At 42.3% G+C, this 18,582-nt stretch overlaps 1 protein-coding gene across 3 annotated transcripts; it reads left to right on the plus strand.

Annotated features, from left to right (window-relative positions):
- Positions 1-2,363: 2,363 nt before the first annotated feature.
- Positions 2,364-13,038, plus strand: dyrk2 (dual-specificity tyrosine-(Y)-phosphorylation regulated kinase 2). 3 transcript variants are annotated; one of them, XM_058985598.1, is made up of 3 exons: positions 2,364-2,524; positions 3,591-3,733; positions 7,988-13,038. In XM_058985598.1, exon 3 carries the CDS (start codon positions 8,009-8,011, stop codon positions 9,590-9,592), a length of 1,584 nt encoding a protein of 527 aa, XP_058841581.1. In that variant the 5' UTR covers positions 2,364-2,524; positions 3,591-3,733; positions 7,988-8,008; the 3' UTR covers positions 9,593-13,038. The 3 variants fall into 3 exon arrangements, with proteins under 3 accessions (XP_058841581.1, XP_033887884.2, XP_033887885.2); XM_034031993.3 differs by lacking the exon at positions 2,364-2,524 and adding an exon at positions 2,531-2,952; XM_034031994.3 differs by lacking the exons at positions 2,364-2,524; positions 3,591-3,733 and adding an exon at positions 2,531-2,952.
- The last annotated feature ends 5,544 nt before the right edge of the window (positions 13,039-18,582 follow it).

Below are 18,582 nucleotides of genomic sequence, written 5' to 3' on the forward strand. Positions count from 1 at the left end.
ATGGCAGTGTTACAAAAGTGAAAGAATGAAACTTAGACATAAACTCCTAAAGATAAGTGCATCTCAAGTGCACAGCCTTTTACAGATGCATCGGTCTCCAGTTTCTTCACTGCCACAGTTATTTAATGGATGCAGCTCATTATAAGGTCATGCTGGAAAAGAGCAGGGAGACATCATTGGGTGCGTGCCTAAGGAATTGACAAACAGATGTATTTGGTTTTAATAAGATTACCAGCACTCTTTAGATAAATACAACCTACAGTGTAGCACATTTTTGAGCAGTTTAATTTAGGAAAGCAGACATTCTAAAAATAAACCGCTGATGTGAGTCACTCATAAGTCTTATAACACCCATTTTAAAATAAGTATGTCAAGCTTTAGAACACAGACTTTATTTTTGTTCAAGCTTTACTGTAAACCACCAAACCCCATCGGTCACACACTCCTCAGACATATATATGTCAAAGGGAGAGGGGAGGGGGAGGTGGGGGTTGGCAGAGTTGAAAAGTCTGATTTGATTGGAATTGTGAGGGCTGTTCAGTCAGCATTTAGGATTCCCCAGACAGGCTCAAAGCAGCTGAAAGCCAGGTAAAGGCAGAGTTAGAGAAAAATGATACAAACTCAATATGGAAGCAACAGAAAACAGAACCACTGGAATGATTGCAAACACCATAAAAAAGTAAAAAATCAATGGAAGAGGTCAGTGCTCAGTATGACTGCAATGAGGGTTTACCATGACACCTCTGTAAAACTAACACACAACCAGTGCAAACAGATGATCCTCATAATCACACAGTATATTAATCATATTTTCATATGTAGGTAAATCATTTGTAAAATAAAAATAAATAAAAAAAAAACTGTTTGAAAGATTATACCCAAATGCAATGCGAAATGTCAACAACCTTTGTAAACTTTGAGAAAATTCTACAGGAATAAAAAGATAAAGTTAAAGCCAGTTCAGCTTTCAAGCTGCCCCAGTCTCCTATCATTTACTCTTTAGACTTGGGCTTTGGGGTTGTGTAGCTTGCTACCACTTGTCCCAGGGCTGAACATGAGACCCAAGTGTCTAATTGGACAACATTCTGCTTTTAACTTGGAGGATACACAGGGCAGCAAAAACAGAAACTGGATTAAAGTGATTTTGACAACAGGTGTACAGGACTCTGGTTGCCAGACACAAAGCTAGCAGTCTACATCGAGCAGCAAGATCACACCTGCTTTCCCAGGACCATTCACACCTTTGTCACAAGGTACTTCACACCTCAGTAATCCAAACCATTTTCACTGTGTGTGCTGATGATAGGTGAAAGAAAACATATATAATGGGCTGTCTGCCACATATAAGAAAGATCAAGATTTCTATTCATCCTTATATAGCGTGTACAATCCAAAATGTAAACAGGTCTGAAAGAGAAAAAAACAGGAACTGTTAATTAACAATAACTTTTTGGAGAAGAGTAACGAGACTAATCCCAGGGTGGAAGCTGTGAGAGAGAGTGCTGGGTGTATGGAATGGGTCACCAAACCATGCTGCTGGTTCATTGCTTAATCAGACAGCAGCAGTGCGGAGGGAGTCCTCCAGGCTCTTGTCCTGCTCCACACTACAGTATATTGTGATGCTCTTGTGAGTGAGACATTCCTTCAAATAGCCCATTGACCATCTGGTAAGATCCACACTTTAATGAATTGAAAGTCAGTTTCATTTTCTTGATATGGAAATCTGCCAGAGTGTTTGGCAGATATGTAGTTCAATCCTCTCTCACCGGCACCTGGGAGAGATCCATATACTGTAGATGCAGGGGTCCAGACTTCTTACTGTCTACATATACTTGTAATTGTCATCAGGGTAAAAAGAAAGACACGTTCATAATGCAGACTTACTGTATATTATATATGGACTGGAAAGGTAAGCGCCTGGAGGCACATGTGAATGAGTTATTTATATACTGTTCCTGTGAAAAGCAAAGGTGCTAGATACCGTATTTGAACACACTTTCGGAACTGTAAAACTCAAATGTAGTCTTAACACAAGCTATTAATAAGCATCTCCGAAGACAGTGATCTGTAATAAAGAAACTAATGCAATATTAACAAACAAACAAAAGGTTTAAACTGTAAAGTATTAGAGTACAACAAAACTAAAACAACATGACACCTATGCGCTTAGCGGTACAGACGGTACTTGTGTCAGTGTTTGCTATAAGTCATTAACATGTGTTTTAATGATGACAATGAACATGCACTGTTTTGATTTCGAGGGACTTCTGGTTTGCGTGTTTTTGAGAGTCAGGCGAGGAACGCCCCCCGTCGGGTGCGTTTATTCTGTTTATATATTTGTGAACTTCACCGGAGCGCAACAGTTTCTGTAGTAAGTTGTGATCGTCTATGTGGTATAATGGGTGGGTTCTCTTTAACTTGGGTCTGTTGAACCGTGCCGTTACTGCTCTGCCCGAAGCCTCTTTGTCACTGTGTATGTCTGGAGAGTTTAGTTTCGCATAGCAACCGGACCAACCGCATTCACGTAAGTGCACAGAGGGGAGTGGAGAGAGCAAGGAGAGTTACGGAGGATTCTGCATATCCCTCGCCATAATACTGGGAGTGAGTGTGGTTTACCTCTGCCACGCAAATGAGTGCTGCTGCTGCGATAGCTCCTCTAAGCAACGCTGGGATGTTCATCGTTTTTAATTGCATGGATTTTTAGACAGTTAATGACGCTACTGGTTTTTTAGGTTCTAAAGCCATGGTAGCAAGTTTCTGGGTGTCGTTTTGTGTGGAAGCGCTTGGTTTTGCGGCTCAGGTTGAAAATGCATGTCTGGATGTAGCTGATTGGAGTAACAGTTGGTGATCAGAGAGTGGGGGGAGGAGGAGAGACACTGAAAGTGGATTTTCCGTGTGTCTCTCCAGCGGCCATGTTAACCAAGAAACCCTGCGCTGCCGTCTACCCGACTGGTAAGGAAACAGAAGCCAGGGGCGAAAGAAAGCAAAGGAAATGTTAACCTGCATTGTTTTTGTCTCCAAACACACCAATCCCTAATGTGATTTGAGATATGTGTCTGCTGCATGTGGATGTTATATTATTTCATCGTCTGCTTGCATTGGGGATCCGGGGGTTTTGGAAAGGATTTGGGGGGGTTCACAATTAAGATTTTTTATTTGCATTTTTCTGTTGATGGCTTTTTTTTTCATTTTTATAATATATATATTATATTATATATATATAGTTTAAATACAGGGTTTAGTTTGATTATACTACTTTTCATTAAATGCATTTTGCCTTTTCCTAAGGAGGGTGTTCGGTCCGTCCGTTCTGTAGTATTGTTTTTTCTTTCTTCCTCAAACATGTTGAGACGGGATCAGCTGAGAGACTGCACCCCTCCAGCCCAGTGTTTTGGCCAGTGTTGGCTGAGCTGTATACTCAGAATGTAAACCCTACAGTCTGTGCTGTACGCTTACCACTCATCGGTATTTGTACCTACATGACCTTAGTGACTTTTTTTTTCAGTATACAAATGTAGGTGTCAGCATTTATTGTACATAGTAAATGAGTACGGTATTTATGTTGTTGTTTTCTTCTTGCTGGCACTAAGTCGCCGCAGGCAAAGGGGGTGAGGGCGTTTGCCAGTTGCAGTCTTCCCCCGGGATCAGTGCAGGGGGTCTACGGACTGGAGCAGGGACCGACCCGCCGTCGTCCGTCGCGTTACCGCCTCTCCGGAACACCTGCACGCTCTCGGTAAGACCACCTCTGCACGGAGGAAATACTCAAAATCACAGTGTTAATTTGCAAACAATAATATTAGGAACGTGCATATAGTAATACTAACAACAAGGGATCCACTGTGTATTACTAAGCTGTCTTTTATTTATTTAACTCTTCGCTGTATGAATCAAATTTGCAAAGCTGGTGTCATTAATGCAGAATACTGTACTGTGTACTACAACCTTTTAATAATAATACTTAAACACTGTGGTTGCTAAGGAGATAGAAATAGCCCGATGTGTTAGTTACTTTAATGTACTGTAATTGTAACCATCCCTACAACAAGGTCACACGAAAGAATGTAACGAGAGCGAAAGCAATGGGGCAGGCGACACTGCTCCGGTATTTTAAAAGAACAATAGGCTAACATGTAAAGGGTAGAGGCGGTGCTGGGCGACACATGACCTGTTCTAATGGTAAACTACCGGTCTTATTTTATTTAAAAAAATATTTCATGTGATATAATTATACGATTATTGTGCAGAAAGTAATCAAAACATATTTGACCTGACAGTGTACCCTTTCTTATAAATAACTAAACACCCGTTTTGAGTTTTTGATTATATACCAAAAATATAAGATTATGGATTCCTTAAAAAAAATAATAAGAGGGGGGAGGAGGTCTGCTGTCTTTAAAGGAAGGGACTCTTGAACAAAATTGCAATATGCATGCAGGCAAAGTGGAGGTTGGGGGGTGAGTTGCGGTTGGGGGTGGGGTGGGGTTGGGATTGGGGTGGGGTTATTTTGGGGGGGGGGGGGGTTGGGGTTGGGGTTGGGGTTGTGGGTGGGGTGGGGGTGGTTGGGGTTGGGAGCTGGTGTCTTCTGTGTTTGAAGGCCGGAACAGCTCTAGCAGAATTCATTTTCAGCCCTTTTAAAGAAACACGCCTGAAATTAAACAAGTGTAAATGTTACATGTCGTGCAGAGATTTGCAATGCGCATAACGAGAAGTGCTGTTAAATACAGTATGCCCGGTTCCTGCTAAGCAGATTATGGTGAATACAAATACGCTGTTCGTGCTGTGCTCCACGGAACACTGTCCACCTCCCACTACTGTAATATCCATTGCGTTTGGAATGGTGTGAACTATTATAGATGCGTGCTTGCTTTGCATATTGGTGCTGAATATCAAATGTGTGTTCCGGCAGTCTGTCTGTTTTAAACCAACTTATCCCAGACATGTTTCCATCATAAAATTAAACACTTTTCTGCTGTTTTCCGACAGGTGGGATGGGTGCGATTTACATAAAGGTGGCGGAATAACTATTCAGTATTTAAATGAGAAACCTATATGTTAATGACACAAATCGTTTCAGGATTTCAATCAGTGGGCAGGTGGGATTGAAAGGTAATAAAGGCGGAGCAAAACCAAACAGGCGTGTGTTTCAGGAGATATGGAGGAACAAGAGACGGTACATTCAATAAAGCAAGTGCGTCAGGACAGAGAGAAAAAAATAGTTAGAGCGCTCATCTTAATGTAGTCTCATTTCTGTAAATGTATGTTCTGTATTAATTAAATTCTAGTTTAATGTACCCGATTATGACAAATATTTTATGCCAAAAAAAAAAAATATGAATAGATAAATAAATCTAGAAATACATAGACATTTGTTTATTTATTTGTTTATGTGTTTGTTTTTCATTTTGGCATAGAATGTCCTCTATACCTGGTAGCTTTATCCATTCGATATCCCCGATGTCTCCAAGCAGGTGGCCCTGCAATTCCATACCGGGGGGAGCAGCTGCATTATCCCTTTCATCCTCTAAAATGGCAGCATTAGTATAGTCACCAAATGGCACCATTAGTATAGTCAAATGGTCACTCCACCCACAGCAGACCCTTTTTATTGTAGTACGGAGCCTGTTTGAAATAAATTCTCCTCTATTAGGACTCTTTGAAACAGGTGGAACCACTTTAGATGGAAAATACTCAATCCCACCACATCAACCCTTTTGATTTTTGCACGGGTATGTTAATTAGGTACCCACTTAATTTGCATAACATTCTTCATAGTTTCGGAAGTGGGGTTTTGCGACTGTTCTCATCCTTCCTGGCCATTTTTGTTTTTTGCTCGGAACACGAAAAACGATCGGAAAGTTATAACACACCACAACTATCATTTTTTTAAAACAAATTATATTCTGGATTATTGTGCTGTTGTAAATATAGTGTTCATTCATAGTGCTGGCGTCCACCCAAAACGGTTTAGATTAATATTTAATAGACCAGTAAAGGTCTATTGTACAACCTGGCTTGCTTTTCTGCTGGATAGTCCTTATATCTGCCCTCAGCTGGGAGATGATGTTTATGAGTTATATAGCTTCAGTCACTCATGATGCAATCCTGAAATTCGCCAGTGGGAAATCCCCTTCAGAAATCTGTAATCATCTTTTATCAGATGTGTTACAAAATGATCAGGTGGAGTAAAGTCATTTGACAAACCTTTTGATTAGCTGTATTTCTCAGTGCCTTCAGGCTATCTGGTTGATAAACCATTTATATATATATATATATATATATATACACACACACACACACACATACACATTTAGAGTGACCAATTATTTTAATTTATTTTCCCCCAATTTGGAATTTCCAGTTATGTTTTTTCTCCTCACCGCACAGACGTTCTGAAGGCGTGTGAGCGTCCTCCGATCTCACAAGCCTAAAGCCAGAATTGCTTTTACACTGAGCAATCCAGAGCAGAGGTGGGCGGGGCTACCGATCCTGGAGAACAGAGATCAGCCCTGCCTCTTATCCACTCTGAATGTGCTCGTTGTGTCTGGCCAGTAGGGTTCACTGTTGCGCGATGAGGAGAAGGAGTCCCTGCCAGCTTCCCACCCCCCACCCCGGGAGTGTCAGCCTCTTTGCACAGCCTGGATGCAAACTAGCGCCGTCCAAGCTGTATGACTCATCCTGCGCTACCACCCCCCAACCCCCCAACCCCACACCCCAACCCCCCAAGCTCCAAAAGGTAGTTCTGAAAATCAATTTCAGCAGGAATGTTTTCTGTGACTGCTCTGATAGTGCAGGGCCACACAGGGGTCTTGGCAAGCATTGGCACCCTGGTATCTACTGATGAAGGACAGGTGGTGTGGAATGCACTGATGCAAACCAAGTATAGCTCACACTGAGCAGCTGAGATGCACCCATTTATCAGGGTTAGGATTAGAAACAACAGAGAGCTTCAAGTTTGGCTTGATTGATTTTAATCATTTTTTAACCCAGTTTTCATTTTAACACCTGTCTCGTCAGGGTTCACGTGACCAGTAAAGTCAGTAAAGTGCAGTAAAGTGTAGCAAGCTTGGTAGTACAAGGTCATGAATGAATTCTTGACCCCTAGTCCCCACTGTCACTCATCCTCTTTGTGCATTTCACTTACCCAGGATCCAATACTGTTTTTGCCAAGCTCCTCTGCTTTACTGAAATTGTACGAAAGATTAATACTTTTTTAATATATTTTAGAAACCGTTTTTTAAATACCTGACTGCTAATGGGGCAGTGAAATGGGTACAGAGAGTAGGACACTGGATAAAGCCTTTGTATACCTTTGTATAATCTTCTCCATAATCCGTACCTTAATTACTCCAAACAGTGACTCGCAATACAAAATCCCTGTGGCCCCAACATCTTGGCTATCTATCAACTAATCAGTGAAGTGGCTCAATCCGGAGTAGATTCTCACATCTGACAAAATCAGCCCAAGATTGTATGCTTGAAGGCATTGAAAGGGCTTTCTGTAATTCTGTAAAGTGGGAGAAAAAGAAGTGCAGGATTAGAGGATTTCCTTTTCACTCGGGGATCTGATGCACTGTTAGAGATAGTTCTATACCGAGTTTCGTCATGACGGTTGGGATACATAAATAATTAAATAAGTAATAAAAAAAAAAAATTGAGTCTTAAAATAGGACATTCATTATCAAGGATCAGACCAGGTAATTGAAATCCTTCATATAAATCAGCTTTGTACTTCAATATTTGAATCCACGCTTAATCCATGTGGATTTTTAGCATTTAATATCTTCTGGAAATGTAACATAAACTACAAAAAAATAATGTTATCCATTATTTTAAAACAGGAACAGTAACACTAGTGCATGGTTTGTGTTTTAATGGCAAAATATATTGATGCTCTTTTTATTTAGTGGGCGTCGAGAGCTTGCACACTTAGTAAAATTACATCAATAATGCATGCTAATGGGTTTGTTTTTTTCTTGTGTTTCTTCAGGTCGGAGGCAATAAGCACACAATGAACGACCACCTGCACATCAGTACCCACCAGCAGATCCATGTCCAGCAACTTTTTGAGGAAAACAGCAACAAGCGGACGGTTTTAACAGCCCAGCCCAACGGCCTCAGTCCGGTGGGCAAAGCCGGCTTGCTGTCAGTGCAGGACAGGCAGTTGGACAGTGCCCACCGCCGCCAGGGCAGCTCCAGCTCCCTCAAGTCCTCCGACGGGTCAGGGAGGACGAAAGCCTCGCCCATGGCACCCGAACAGGCCATGAAGCAATACATGCCCAAGCTGACAGTGTTCGAGCACCATGAGATCTTCAACTACCCCGAGATCTACTTTTTGGGTCCAAACGCCAAGAAGAGGCCGGGTGTGATCGGGGGTTCCAACAATGGTGGCTACGACGATGACCAGGGCTCCTACATCCACGTGCCCCACGACCACCTCGCGTACCGCTACGAGGTGCTCAAGGTCATTGGCAAGGGCAGCTTCGGCCAGGTGGTGAAGGCCTACGACCACAAGGCGCACCAGCACGTGGCCCTCAAGATGGTGCGCAACGAGAAGCGCTTCCACAGACAGGCGGCGGAGGAGATCCGCATCCTGGAGCACCTGCGCAAGCAGGACAAGGACGGATCCATGAACGTCATCCACATGCTGGAGCACTTCACATTCCGCAGCCACATCTGCATGACCTTCGAGCTGCTGAGCATGAACCTGTACGAGCTCATCAAGAAGAACAAGTTCCAGGGCTTCAGCCTGCCGCTGGTGCGCAAGTTCGCCCACTCTATCCTGCAGTGCCTGGATGCCCTGCACAAAAACAAAATCATCCACTGTGACTTGAAACCCGAGAACATCCTGCTGAAGCAGCAGGGCAGGAGTGGGATCAAGGTGATCGACTTCGGCTCCAGCTGCTACGAGCACCAGCGGGTCTACACCTACATACAGTCTCGCTTTTACCGGGCACCGGAAGTGATCCTCGGCTCCAGGTACGGCATGCCCATCGACATGTGGAGCCTGGGCTGTATACTGGCAGAGCTGCTGACGGGTTACCCTCTCTTACCGGGAGAAGATGAAGGGGACCAACTGGCATGCATGATAGAACTGCTCGGTATGCCAACACAGAAGCTTCTAGATTCATCCAAAAGAGCCAAAAATTTTGTCAGCTCCAAGGGTTACCCCCGGTACTGCACTGTCACGAGCTTGCCGGATGGCTCCACGGTTCTGAACGGTGGGCGCTCGCGCAGGGGGAAACTCAGGGGCCCGCCAGGGAGCAAGGAGTGTGTGACGGCTCTGAAGGGCTGCGACGACCCCCTGTTCCTGGACTTTCTGAAACAGTGTTTGGAATGGGATCCCTCTCTCCGCATGACACCCAGCCAGGCCTTAAGACACCCTTGGCTGAGGAGACGCTTGCCAAAACCCCCGACCGGGGAGAAGAGCGCCACCAAGCGGGTCACGGAGAGCACTGGTGCTATTACATCCATTTCCAAATTACCTCCAACTTCAGGATCCGCCTCCTCTAAGTTAAGGACTAATTTGGCACAAATCACCGATGCCAATGGGAATATCCAACAGAGGACAGTGTTGCCAAAGTTAGTCAGCTGAGATGGAGTCAGATCTGTCACAACGGGAATCTAACTATTATTTTTTTTACCTTCTTTTTATATATATATATAAATATATATATATATATATATATATATATAAAGGAACGTTAGAAAAAAAAACACAATGCAGGTGCAGGATTGAAAAGTTATGGGTTTGGATATTGCTTAATCACTACATGACTTTTTTTACATTTTAAAAAAATATTTATTGAAGAAGGGGGAAAAAAATGACTGAGGAGAATGCTCTAGGTTTTCTTTGTCTCAAGACTGAGTGCACTGTCGCAGGGTGTCAGCATCCCACACAGTCCTGCCTAATACTCTATCAAGCCCACGTTTAGCTTTGGTATCTTCTGTAACATTTTAGTGTTCTACAGGCCGCCATGGAGCTGTTCTACAAATATCTAGTGCTTTAAGTGAAAGAAGCCCGTGTTCCACCCCAGCTCAGGCCTACAGCTAGTTCCAATCAGGGTTAAACACAGGGATCAGCCGTGTCGTGTCCTCAGTGGCTTTTTATAGTCGAGACTCGCAGAGACAGTTGCAGGTTACGACAGCTGGCAAAAATAGAAACCGAGATCAGGGGGATTCAAAACAGATATACAGTGAATGTGGGAAAAGGGAAGGCGAAATGGAGAGAGAAATAAATGCAAAAAATATTTTTAAAATAAAGTATGTTTACATGACAGATTTTGTATGTGCCTCCAATGCTCTAAACATTCCTGTTAAACATATAGAAGAAAGAAAGGGAGAGAGGAAACAGACAGCGAATAAAAACGAGCAAGTCACAGATCTAGTTGTATCTGTATCTGAATGCCACGTTGTGTTAATTGGTACAGGTGCAGTATGGAATTGTGTTAGTTGGCACAATGACTCGCTAGCTGACTGTCTTTTGAAATAGGTAAAAGAACAGAGCTAACCCGCTTTCCCCAGAGCGGCATTTTGTATAAGCATAAACCCTTTGGTGCTTTACCTTTTTTTGTAAGGTATTTTTAAATTTCATTTTTTAAAACATAACTTGAAGTGCAGGGTACACACAACAAGAGTAAACAGGAACATTGAGATTGGATTGGCTTGGCTTGGCTGCTGTGCTTGAATCACTATAGCAATAGCTGGAAACTGTCCAACACACACTGGAGATCCACTGCAAGTCAGGAGCTAGTGGCTGGTTAAAGAGTTAGGGAGCTGGCATGTTGAAGTAGGAATTTGAATGTTGTTTTGTTTCGAGAGGATTTCTAGAGGGCCTCACAAATATATTGTATTCAACTATATGGAATACTTTTGAATGTTGTGATTAAATAACCGGGTGTGCCGGGTGAGAGAAGATCGGTTAAGAAGAAAAAGCTATAGAGTGTAGCATTGTGAAATATCGTCACAAGTAGATTGTAGCATTTTAAAAAGAGCAATATGCAGAAGGTACTTCAGCGGGCTTGTAAATATTGGGCGGGAGAGCTGAAATAATTTATAGCATTAAATATCTTGTGAGGCCACAACTTGCTTCTAGTAACATGCTTCAAAATCAAATGCATTGTTAATTTAGTTTAGAGAAACTGACACCCTTTTATAGCCTCAAAAAAGGGCTTCAACCCCAGGATTTCAGTCAGATAAAGAAGAGAGTGCTGAGGATTTGAATGATTCCTTCATACGCTTTTAAACAGTCTCAGTACTGTAATGAAAACAGTACACAATAATATATTGCTTCTGGATAACATCCAGGTCATTTTTAAACAAGCATTTGCACATATTAAGTGGATAAAAGTCACAGTACCATTTGTTGAAGAAGGACTATTAGTTATTTTTTTTTATAATTGTATTTTAATTACAATTTGAATGTGCCAGTGTCCAATTTTAAAAAAATTCTTCTGGAAACACTTTATAAAGTCCTGAATGTGTCTCGTCATCCTAGCAACCAGCAGGACCCCCCCCCCCCCCCCCACTCCCGTATCATCTATTATTTAACAAGGGCTCTGGACATGGAAGAGACTTGCAGTCAGACAGGTAGTGCCTCCGTGTTGCTATTCAACACAGCACTCCAAATGCCCTGTGTCGTTTTGGCAAGCAGACCAGCTTGGATACCTTCATCAACTGGGTGTTGAGAGTCACTTTGAAACCTAGCTAAAGAATGACTATTTTTTTTAATGTTTAAACAATAGTGGGTATAAATTGTGCCCTTAGTGTTTAAAACAACGTGCCTTTTGTTATCAATGCCATGTTGTAGGTTTTATTGTTTTTTTTTTACCAGCAGTTCATCCCTTTAACCCATTGAATCAATACTAGAGCAGGGAAGGCTCTTGCTGCAGAGCAGTTTCACCCATTCTAGGTTTTACTACGAGCTTGACTAGCCACAGAGTATAGGTAACACGCTTGGGTGTGTTTGGTTAGATTCGTATAAAACCAGGAGTGGATTAAACGGCTATGCAATAGGAGTCTTTTTTTCCATCCCCGTGGAGAGAAGCTTTTTTCATGAGGTGAACTGAGCTGCTCTCCACCCAAGACTTCTCATATCTAGCCCAGAAAGCAGACCTTAAAAGCGATGCCTGTTTTACTCAAAGAGGTGAAAGGATTGCCTTGTCTGTGCAGTTTTTGTTTTGGTCTTAACATCAAACTTTTAAAAAAACCTGGTTTTGTTAAAATGCTAAAGGCATGACAGAAGATAGTACAAAATAAAAAATACACTACTTTCAACAACAACAACAACAAAAATTACCTCAAAAATGGTTGTGTGATAATGTATTACATGGAAACCCAGGGCGTTTGGTATGTACAGCTCCATTTAGAAAAGTATTGTAAACTTTTGACTGTGTTGAGCCATATGACAAACTTCTTAAATGAAACTGTTACAAAATACAATAATAAAGTCATGTAGCATAATTTTAACTGCAGTTCTTTGACGGTGTTGGACGTATCCAGCACATACCCTTTTGCCTCTGATGTACAGTCCATGGTTAGTTCTATTGCCCTATGTTGCACCATGGTAGCAGCTTCTTCATAGAAACAGCAGGGTGGTAAAGATCATAGTTTTGGAGGCTTGTACATTTTGTTATTTACTGTCAAAACTTAGTTGTGGTTCCGGGGCTCAGTTGCTGCCTATGTAATGTCAACGGCAGTGGCTTCAGTCTTTTTTTTCTTTTGTAAATCGAGCACCAGATTAGACACATGTCTTTTATTATGCTGCAAGGATGTGTACTGTACAGATGTGACAGTTTATTGTGGATTGAATGTTGATGTGTACATATGTATGTAATATTTTTTTTTCTTTTTGTGGGATGCTGCTGTTGCCACTTGACATTTTAAACATGTTGTAGTGGATTTTTAATCCTAGTGGCCAGTTTTATGATACTGTATGTATTGTACAGCTGATGACAGAAGTATGAATTTTTCTAGTGATCATTTGTTAAATTTTACTGTTGTGGCCAGAAAATTATTTCAAATAAATAATATAAAAACAAAGTTTTATTGTCCCTCTTTTTTACAAATGCAAACGTTTTTTTCTTCAGTTTTTTAATTTATCTATAAAAGGAGTCCTTTTAAAATGCAGTAATCTGTCTCGTTTCCACCCGTCACATATCCGCCATGATCAATCTCTTCAGCAACGTTAGTTTATTATTCAACAGAGAAGATTAGTTCAGATATTGTAGATCCTACCAAAGTTTTCATACACTGTGTTGTGTGTGCTCCATGCACCGGTAGTGTCACGTGAGCTGTTCAGTGTGTTGACTTGATATGTAAATAAATGTGATATGTTTGCCTGCAGAGCGTATCATCTTCAACCTCCATCTCGATCTCCTGCCTGTCACTCAGCAGCGAATGCACGCACCCACACGGCAGACCGCTACCCTGTCACAAGCATGAATACCCTGTATCTTTCTAAACAAGGGATTTAGGGGAGCTCCCTAATAAAAGCTGAATCTCAAAATAATAATTGAGTGAATATAGTAATTGTTACAGCTGTGTATAATGGTGTTTAAAACATGATTCATTTATCTGACTTTACATGTCCTCCCTTACTCTGGTCCCACCGCAGTCGATATTGAAATAAAAAATAAAAAATGCATTGCTTTATATGGAGAAAAAATTGGATCCTCATGAGGCTATCATGCATTTGTGTCTTCCACATGTCCCCATACAAAGACTAGAAGAGTTTTTTGTTTTTTTTGTATGTCCCCATATGAGGTCGCGGTGCATGAAAGGGTTAAGAGACAAACATTAGAATGTTTTGTTTTTTTTGTGAGTTGCAGACAGGGAATTCCTGAAGCAGTCAAAAGGAAACATTCACCAAGGGTATCTGTAGAAGCACAGCGTCCGAGCCGTTCACACTGAGGGTATCTGTAGAAGCACAGCGTCCGAGCCGTTCACACTGAGGGTATCTCTAGAAGCACAGCGTCCGAGCTGTTCACACTGAGGGTATCTCGAAGCACAGCGTCCGAGCCGTTCACACTGAGGATATCTGTAGAAGCACAGCGTCCGAGCCGTTCACACTGAGGGTATCTGTAGAAGCACAGCGTCCGAGCCGTTCACACTGAGGGTATCTGTAGAAGCACAGCGTCCGAGCCGTTCACAGGGTATCTGTAGAAGCACAGCGTCCGAGCCGTTCACACTGAGGGTATCTGTAGAAGCACAGCGTCCGAGGCGTTCACACTGAGGGTATCTGTAGAAGCACAGCGTCCGAGCCGTTCACACTGAGGGTATCTGTAGAAGCACAGCGTCCGAGCCGTTCACACTGAGGGTATCTGTAGAAGCACAGCGTCCTAGCCGCTCACACTGAGGGTATCTCGAAGCACAGCATCCGAGCCGTTCACACTGAGGGTATCTGTAGAAGCACAGCGTCCGAGCCGTTCACACTGAGGGTATCTGTAGAAGCACAGCGTCCGAGCCATTCACACTGAGGTTATCTCGAAGCACAGCGTCCGAGCCGTTCACACTGAGGGTATCTGTAGAAGCACAGCGTCCGAGCAGTTATCTCTTAGTAAAAGTGCAGTATCATTTCCAGGGTTCTGTAAACTGTGTTCTTGCTATGACACAGTTTATGGGTTTTGTAGAAAGTGTCTGGCATTGTGTGATTACCACTTTTCTTTTTGATTTTTGTTTTGTTTTTAGGAGCTGTTAAATCTGGTTTACTGATGCACAACATAGCCCCTGCCACATTGCCCATACTTGAAAGGCACTGCAGTTTAGCATGTGGACGTTTTTGATGCTCTAAAAGTTACTTGATGCATATATCTGAAGAGATTTGTCATGGAAGGATCAACAACAATTGTCTCATCAGTCTTTGAATAACAATTTCATTTTTCAATTTCTTCGGTGTGCGACAAAAAAACTAAAGAAACATTTGATGTTCATGTAGCTCTCGAGAGTGCTACCGGGGGGTATCCTGGACGGTCCTAGAGCTAGTAACTGTTGACAGATCTGTTTCTACCAGAAGACAATGGCTCTCATTCTCTCAGAAACGCCTGCAAGCCCATAGGTGCTTGACAACCAGGCTAGACAAGTTCATGGCTTTGTCTTTAAATGTGATTATGCACCTGAGTGAGTTGATCTCCAGCCTTGTAATGGCCTGGGTTGCTATCCTGTTACACTGGAACAAACTCCCTGATTTAGACCATTGTTTCTGCCCTGAATGAAGTGTTGTTTGTAAAGTGATCAAGTGACCTGTGCACGTCCAATAACTTTATATACTCAGATACGCAGTTTTGAAAGAGAAGCATGTTAGAGCTAGCATGTTTTTTTTGTTTGTTTGTTTTTTTAAACATATTGTACTTGATATTTTTTTTAAACATATTGTACTTGCCAGCCATTCTTTCAGATTGTGTTGCACTTTATGGGTCATTTTCACCTTTCACGCTTCAAAGTATTCTTTCTGGTCAACAGCCAGGTAGCATGCTCAGGTGAAATGACCTAGGAAATACATGAACACTTGAGGAGTTTGTAGTACCAGATACAATGTATTAAAATTAAAATATATATATAAACAGGTGTTTCTTTTTAACAACTGCACACTTTAGACCCATGAAGCTGACAGAAGTGCAAATGTTTTGTTTTGTACAATCACTTCACTGCGTGCCTGTGTTGGCAGCCCCTATTTTCACTGTCTGCGGAGGCCGTTATTTCTCACGCAGCAGGTAAATATAAAAGTGGTTTTGTACGGTTTTGTGGAGTAACCCCAGGATGACTGCTTGAAAATCGAATTGCATGCTGGGTAAGCCCCATCTCTCTCTCCAAAGTGCAGTCTTAGCAACTGATATTGATTGCAGATCACTATACCGAATTGTTATATACTGTATCTTTTTAGAAATTGAATCCAAGCAAGACTTGAGATGACAGGGACTGAAATATTACAACAGCATCGCTACGTAGCGAATATAATATTAGCAAGGCTTGAAACTCACACCAGCCCCGGGTTTCAGAACTACCCTCAATTAGGTATATTATTTAAAGATCACGTGCTATTAGTTTGATGTTAAAATAAATTGTTCATGCCTTATTTCTACATGAACAGCACCTATTTGTAAACCCAAACTCACAGGTGTGGTTTTCTTGTTTTTGATCAGTTCGAAGCAAATTTATCAGGAGCCTGATTGTTCAAACTCCTGGCACCTGGTCATTTCAATAATATTCCTAAACAAGGGAAGCTGTGAAACTCAGGACTGGGGGCAGCATGGCTAGGGCGAGCTTTGCCAAATACTGTCAAAAACAAAGTGCGTGTAGATCTAGATAAAGCTAGATATAAATGATCTATGAAATGAGTGATTTCGATTGTAAAAGCTTTGAACTTCAATATTGGTCATAAAAGCTGAATATCTGTGAACATCTGAGGGTTTCATTCAGGCTAACAGACTGAGCAAATGAAATGTAACCCCGCTAAAACATTTACACTGAACCCAACAGGGGGGACCAACTGGAAAGATGTATTTATTTAAATCGCCTATTCCAGCAAAAAGTGACCCAGACCCTGCATCTCTGCTCCGCTGGCTCTGAAGGCCCTTTCAGCTGTATACTGAGTCCAGGAAGCTTCACCGAGTCTGCATCGACAGCTAGAGTGTACTGAGAAAGCAGCTGGGTAAGAAATGCAGCACCAAGGCCATCTACAAACTTAAGAGCAAAAAGAAGCCCTTCCGATCCACTCCGAAATGTAGTTGTGACTCATAATCTTTCAAGTGGTTTCTCTCTTTACAGATGAAGTTCAAATCTATACTAGAGTCCGCCATGCAAGCTGAGCTGCTGAGCTGTATAGCTTGGGGGATAATAACACCTGCTTGTGTTGAGCAGTGCAGTGCATTCCATCTGTTCTGTGATGTGCTGGACTGGATAATAACACCTGCTTGTGTTGAGCAGTGCAGTGCATTCCATCTGTTCTGTGATGTGCTGGGATGGATAATAACACCTGCTTGTGTTGAGCAGTGCAGTGCATTCCATCTGTTCTGTGATGTGCTGGGATGGATAATAACACCTGCTTGTGTTGAGCAGTGCAGTGCATTCCATCTGTTCTGTGATGTGCTGGGATGGATAATAACACCTGCTTGTGTTGAGCAGTGCAGTGCATTCCATCTGTTCTGTGATGTGCTGGGATGGATAATAACACCTGCTTGTGTTGAGCAGTGCAGTGCATTCCATCTGTTCTGTGATGTGCTGGAATGGATAATAACACCTGCTTGTGTTGAGCAGTGCAGTGCATTCCATCTGTTCTGTGATGTGCTGGGATGGATAATAACACCTGCTTGTGTTGAGCAGTGCAGTGCATTCCATCTGTTCTGTGATGTGCTGGACTGGATGTAGGTGCTGAGTTGGGAACACAGTGTTGCTGCAGCCCCACAAGGGTCCAGCAGTGATTGAGTTTAGTCAGCGGTTTGTTTCAGCTCCACCGGTACAGGGTGGAGTAGAGGGGAGCAGGACGAGAGCAGCATGGCTGTGTGGGGGGATGCATGTCTTTCTCACAGCTAACCCTGCAGCTGGTCCTGTGCAAAGGGGTCAGGAGTAGAAATCAATACTGTACAATATCTCAGTCAGGCTGCTTCCCAAGCGTAAAGGTGCAGCTTCACTATTGGTTTGTTGCTATCCGTGTAGCAGTTCTAATAAAGAATATAATTGTGCATGTGGGGGCGGTTCCACAAGTGTGGGGACACAATGAGCCTTGGCACAGTAAATGATGCACACAATCTGAAATGAATAAACTGTACTGTGCGTTCTAGTGCAAGCTTCTAAGATAAATACATAATAAGCAAATCCATGACCACAAAGAACAACTTCTCTGTGGATATTATCTGCGTGATAAATGTAAAATGCTCAAAAGCATGAATAATTCATGAAGCTATCTACCCGGTGCTATCAGTGTTCATTACATCTCGTCATTCTTTGTTTTATGTAGTAGTCCCTCAGCCATGATATATTTGTAAGCTCAAAACACTTATAAAGTTTTAAACTAGACGAGACTCTTATACATTAAGAGACTGAGCCAATTGTACATGTGAACTTACTGTAAAGGTTGTTTTAATTAGAAGAATGCCGTTATCCATGTCTTTGGAATTGTGTCAGCTGGTAGTCTGCCGTGGTTGAGCTGACACTGAAATCTGGCATTTTGATTCGCTGAGAGCGGCTTCATGATTTATAATGAGTTTAAATATCATTGTGTTTTATTAATGTGTGCACTTGGCTCAAGTCTGCTCCAGAATGCCAAACCAGCACACTTAAACTTTCCACTGTTTCCACTGACACGAGCCCCATTCTGAACCCCATTCTCCACGAGCAGGCTGTTCCAGTGACTGCCTTCCACTCCCTCAGCAGGTTCATCCAGGTCTCAGGGCAGGCTGAGTGAGCACACAGCACAGCTCAAAACTAAAACAAGAGAAGACATCACACGTGCTGAAGATCAAAATCACGTTACACACAACGTTCAACCATCTGCACAGGTCTCTAATCAATGAACAAGTCTGAGCCTGTGAGGTCTGTGGAAACGATTGCTATGCATGTAAGCACACACCTGAGACAGTAACATTGGGC

The sequence above is a fragment of the Acipenser ruthenus genome, chromosome 14, assembly GCF_902713425.1.
Source record: "Acipenser ruthenus chromosome 14, fAciRut3.2 maternal haplotype, whole genome shotgun sequence".
NCBI classification, from domain to species: Eukaryota; Metazoa; Chordata; class Actinopteri; order Acipenseriformes; family Acipenseridae; genus Acipenser; species Acipenser ruthenus.

Excerpts from the sequence above, each read along its gene's own strand:
- dyrk2 (XM_034031993.3), top strand. The coding sequence starts at position 2,913 with ATGTTAACCAAGAAACCCTGCGCTGCCGTCTACCCGACTG. Across the intron at positions 2,953-3,590 it reads CGCTGCCGTCTACCCGACTG|TCGCCGCAGGCAAAGGGGGT; the intron begins GTAAGGAAACAG and ends GCTGGCACTAAG. Across the intron at positions 3,734-7,987 it reads GGAACACCTGCACGCTCTCG|GTCGGAGGCAATAAGCACAC; the intron begins GTAAGACCACCT and ends GTGTTTCTTCAG.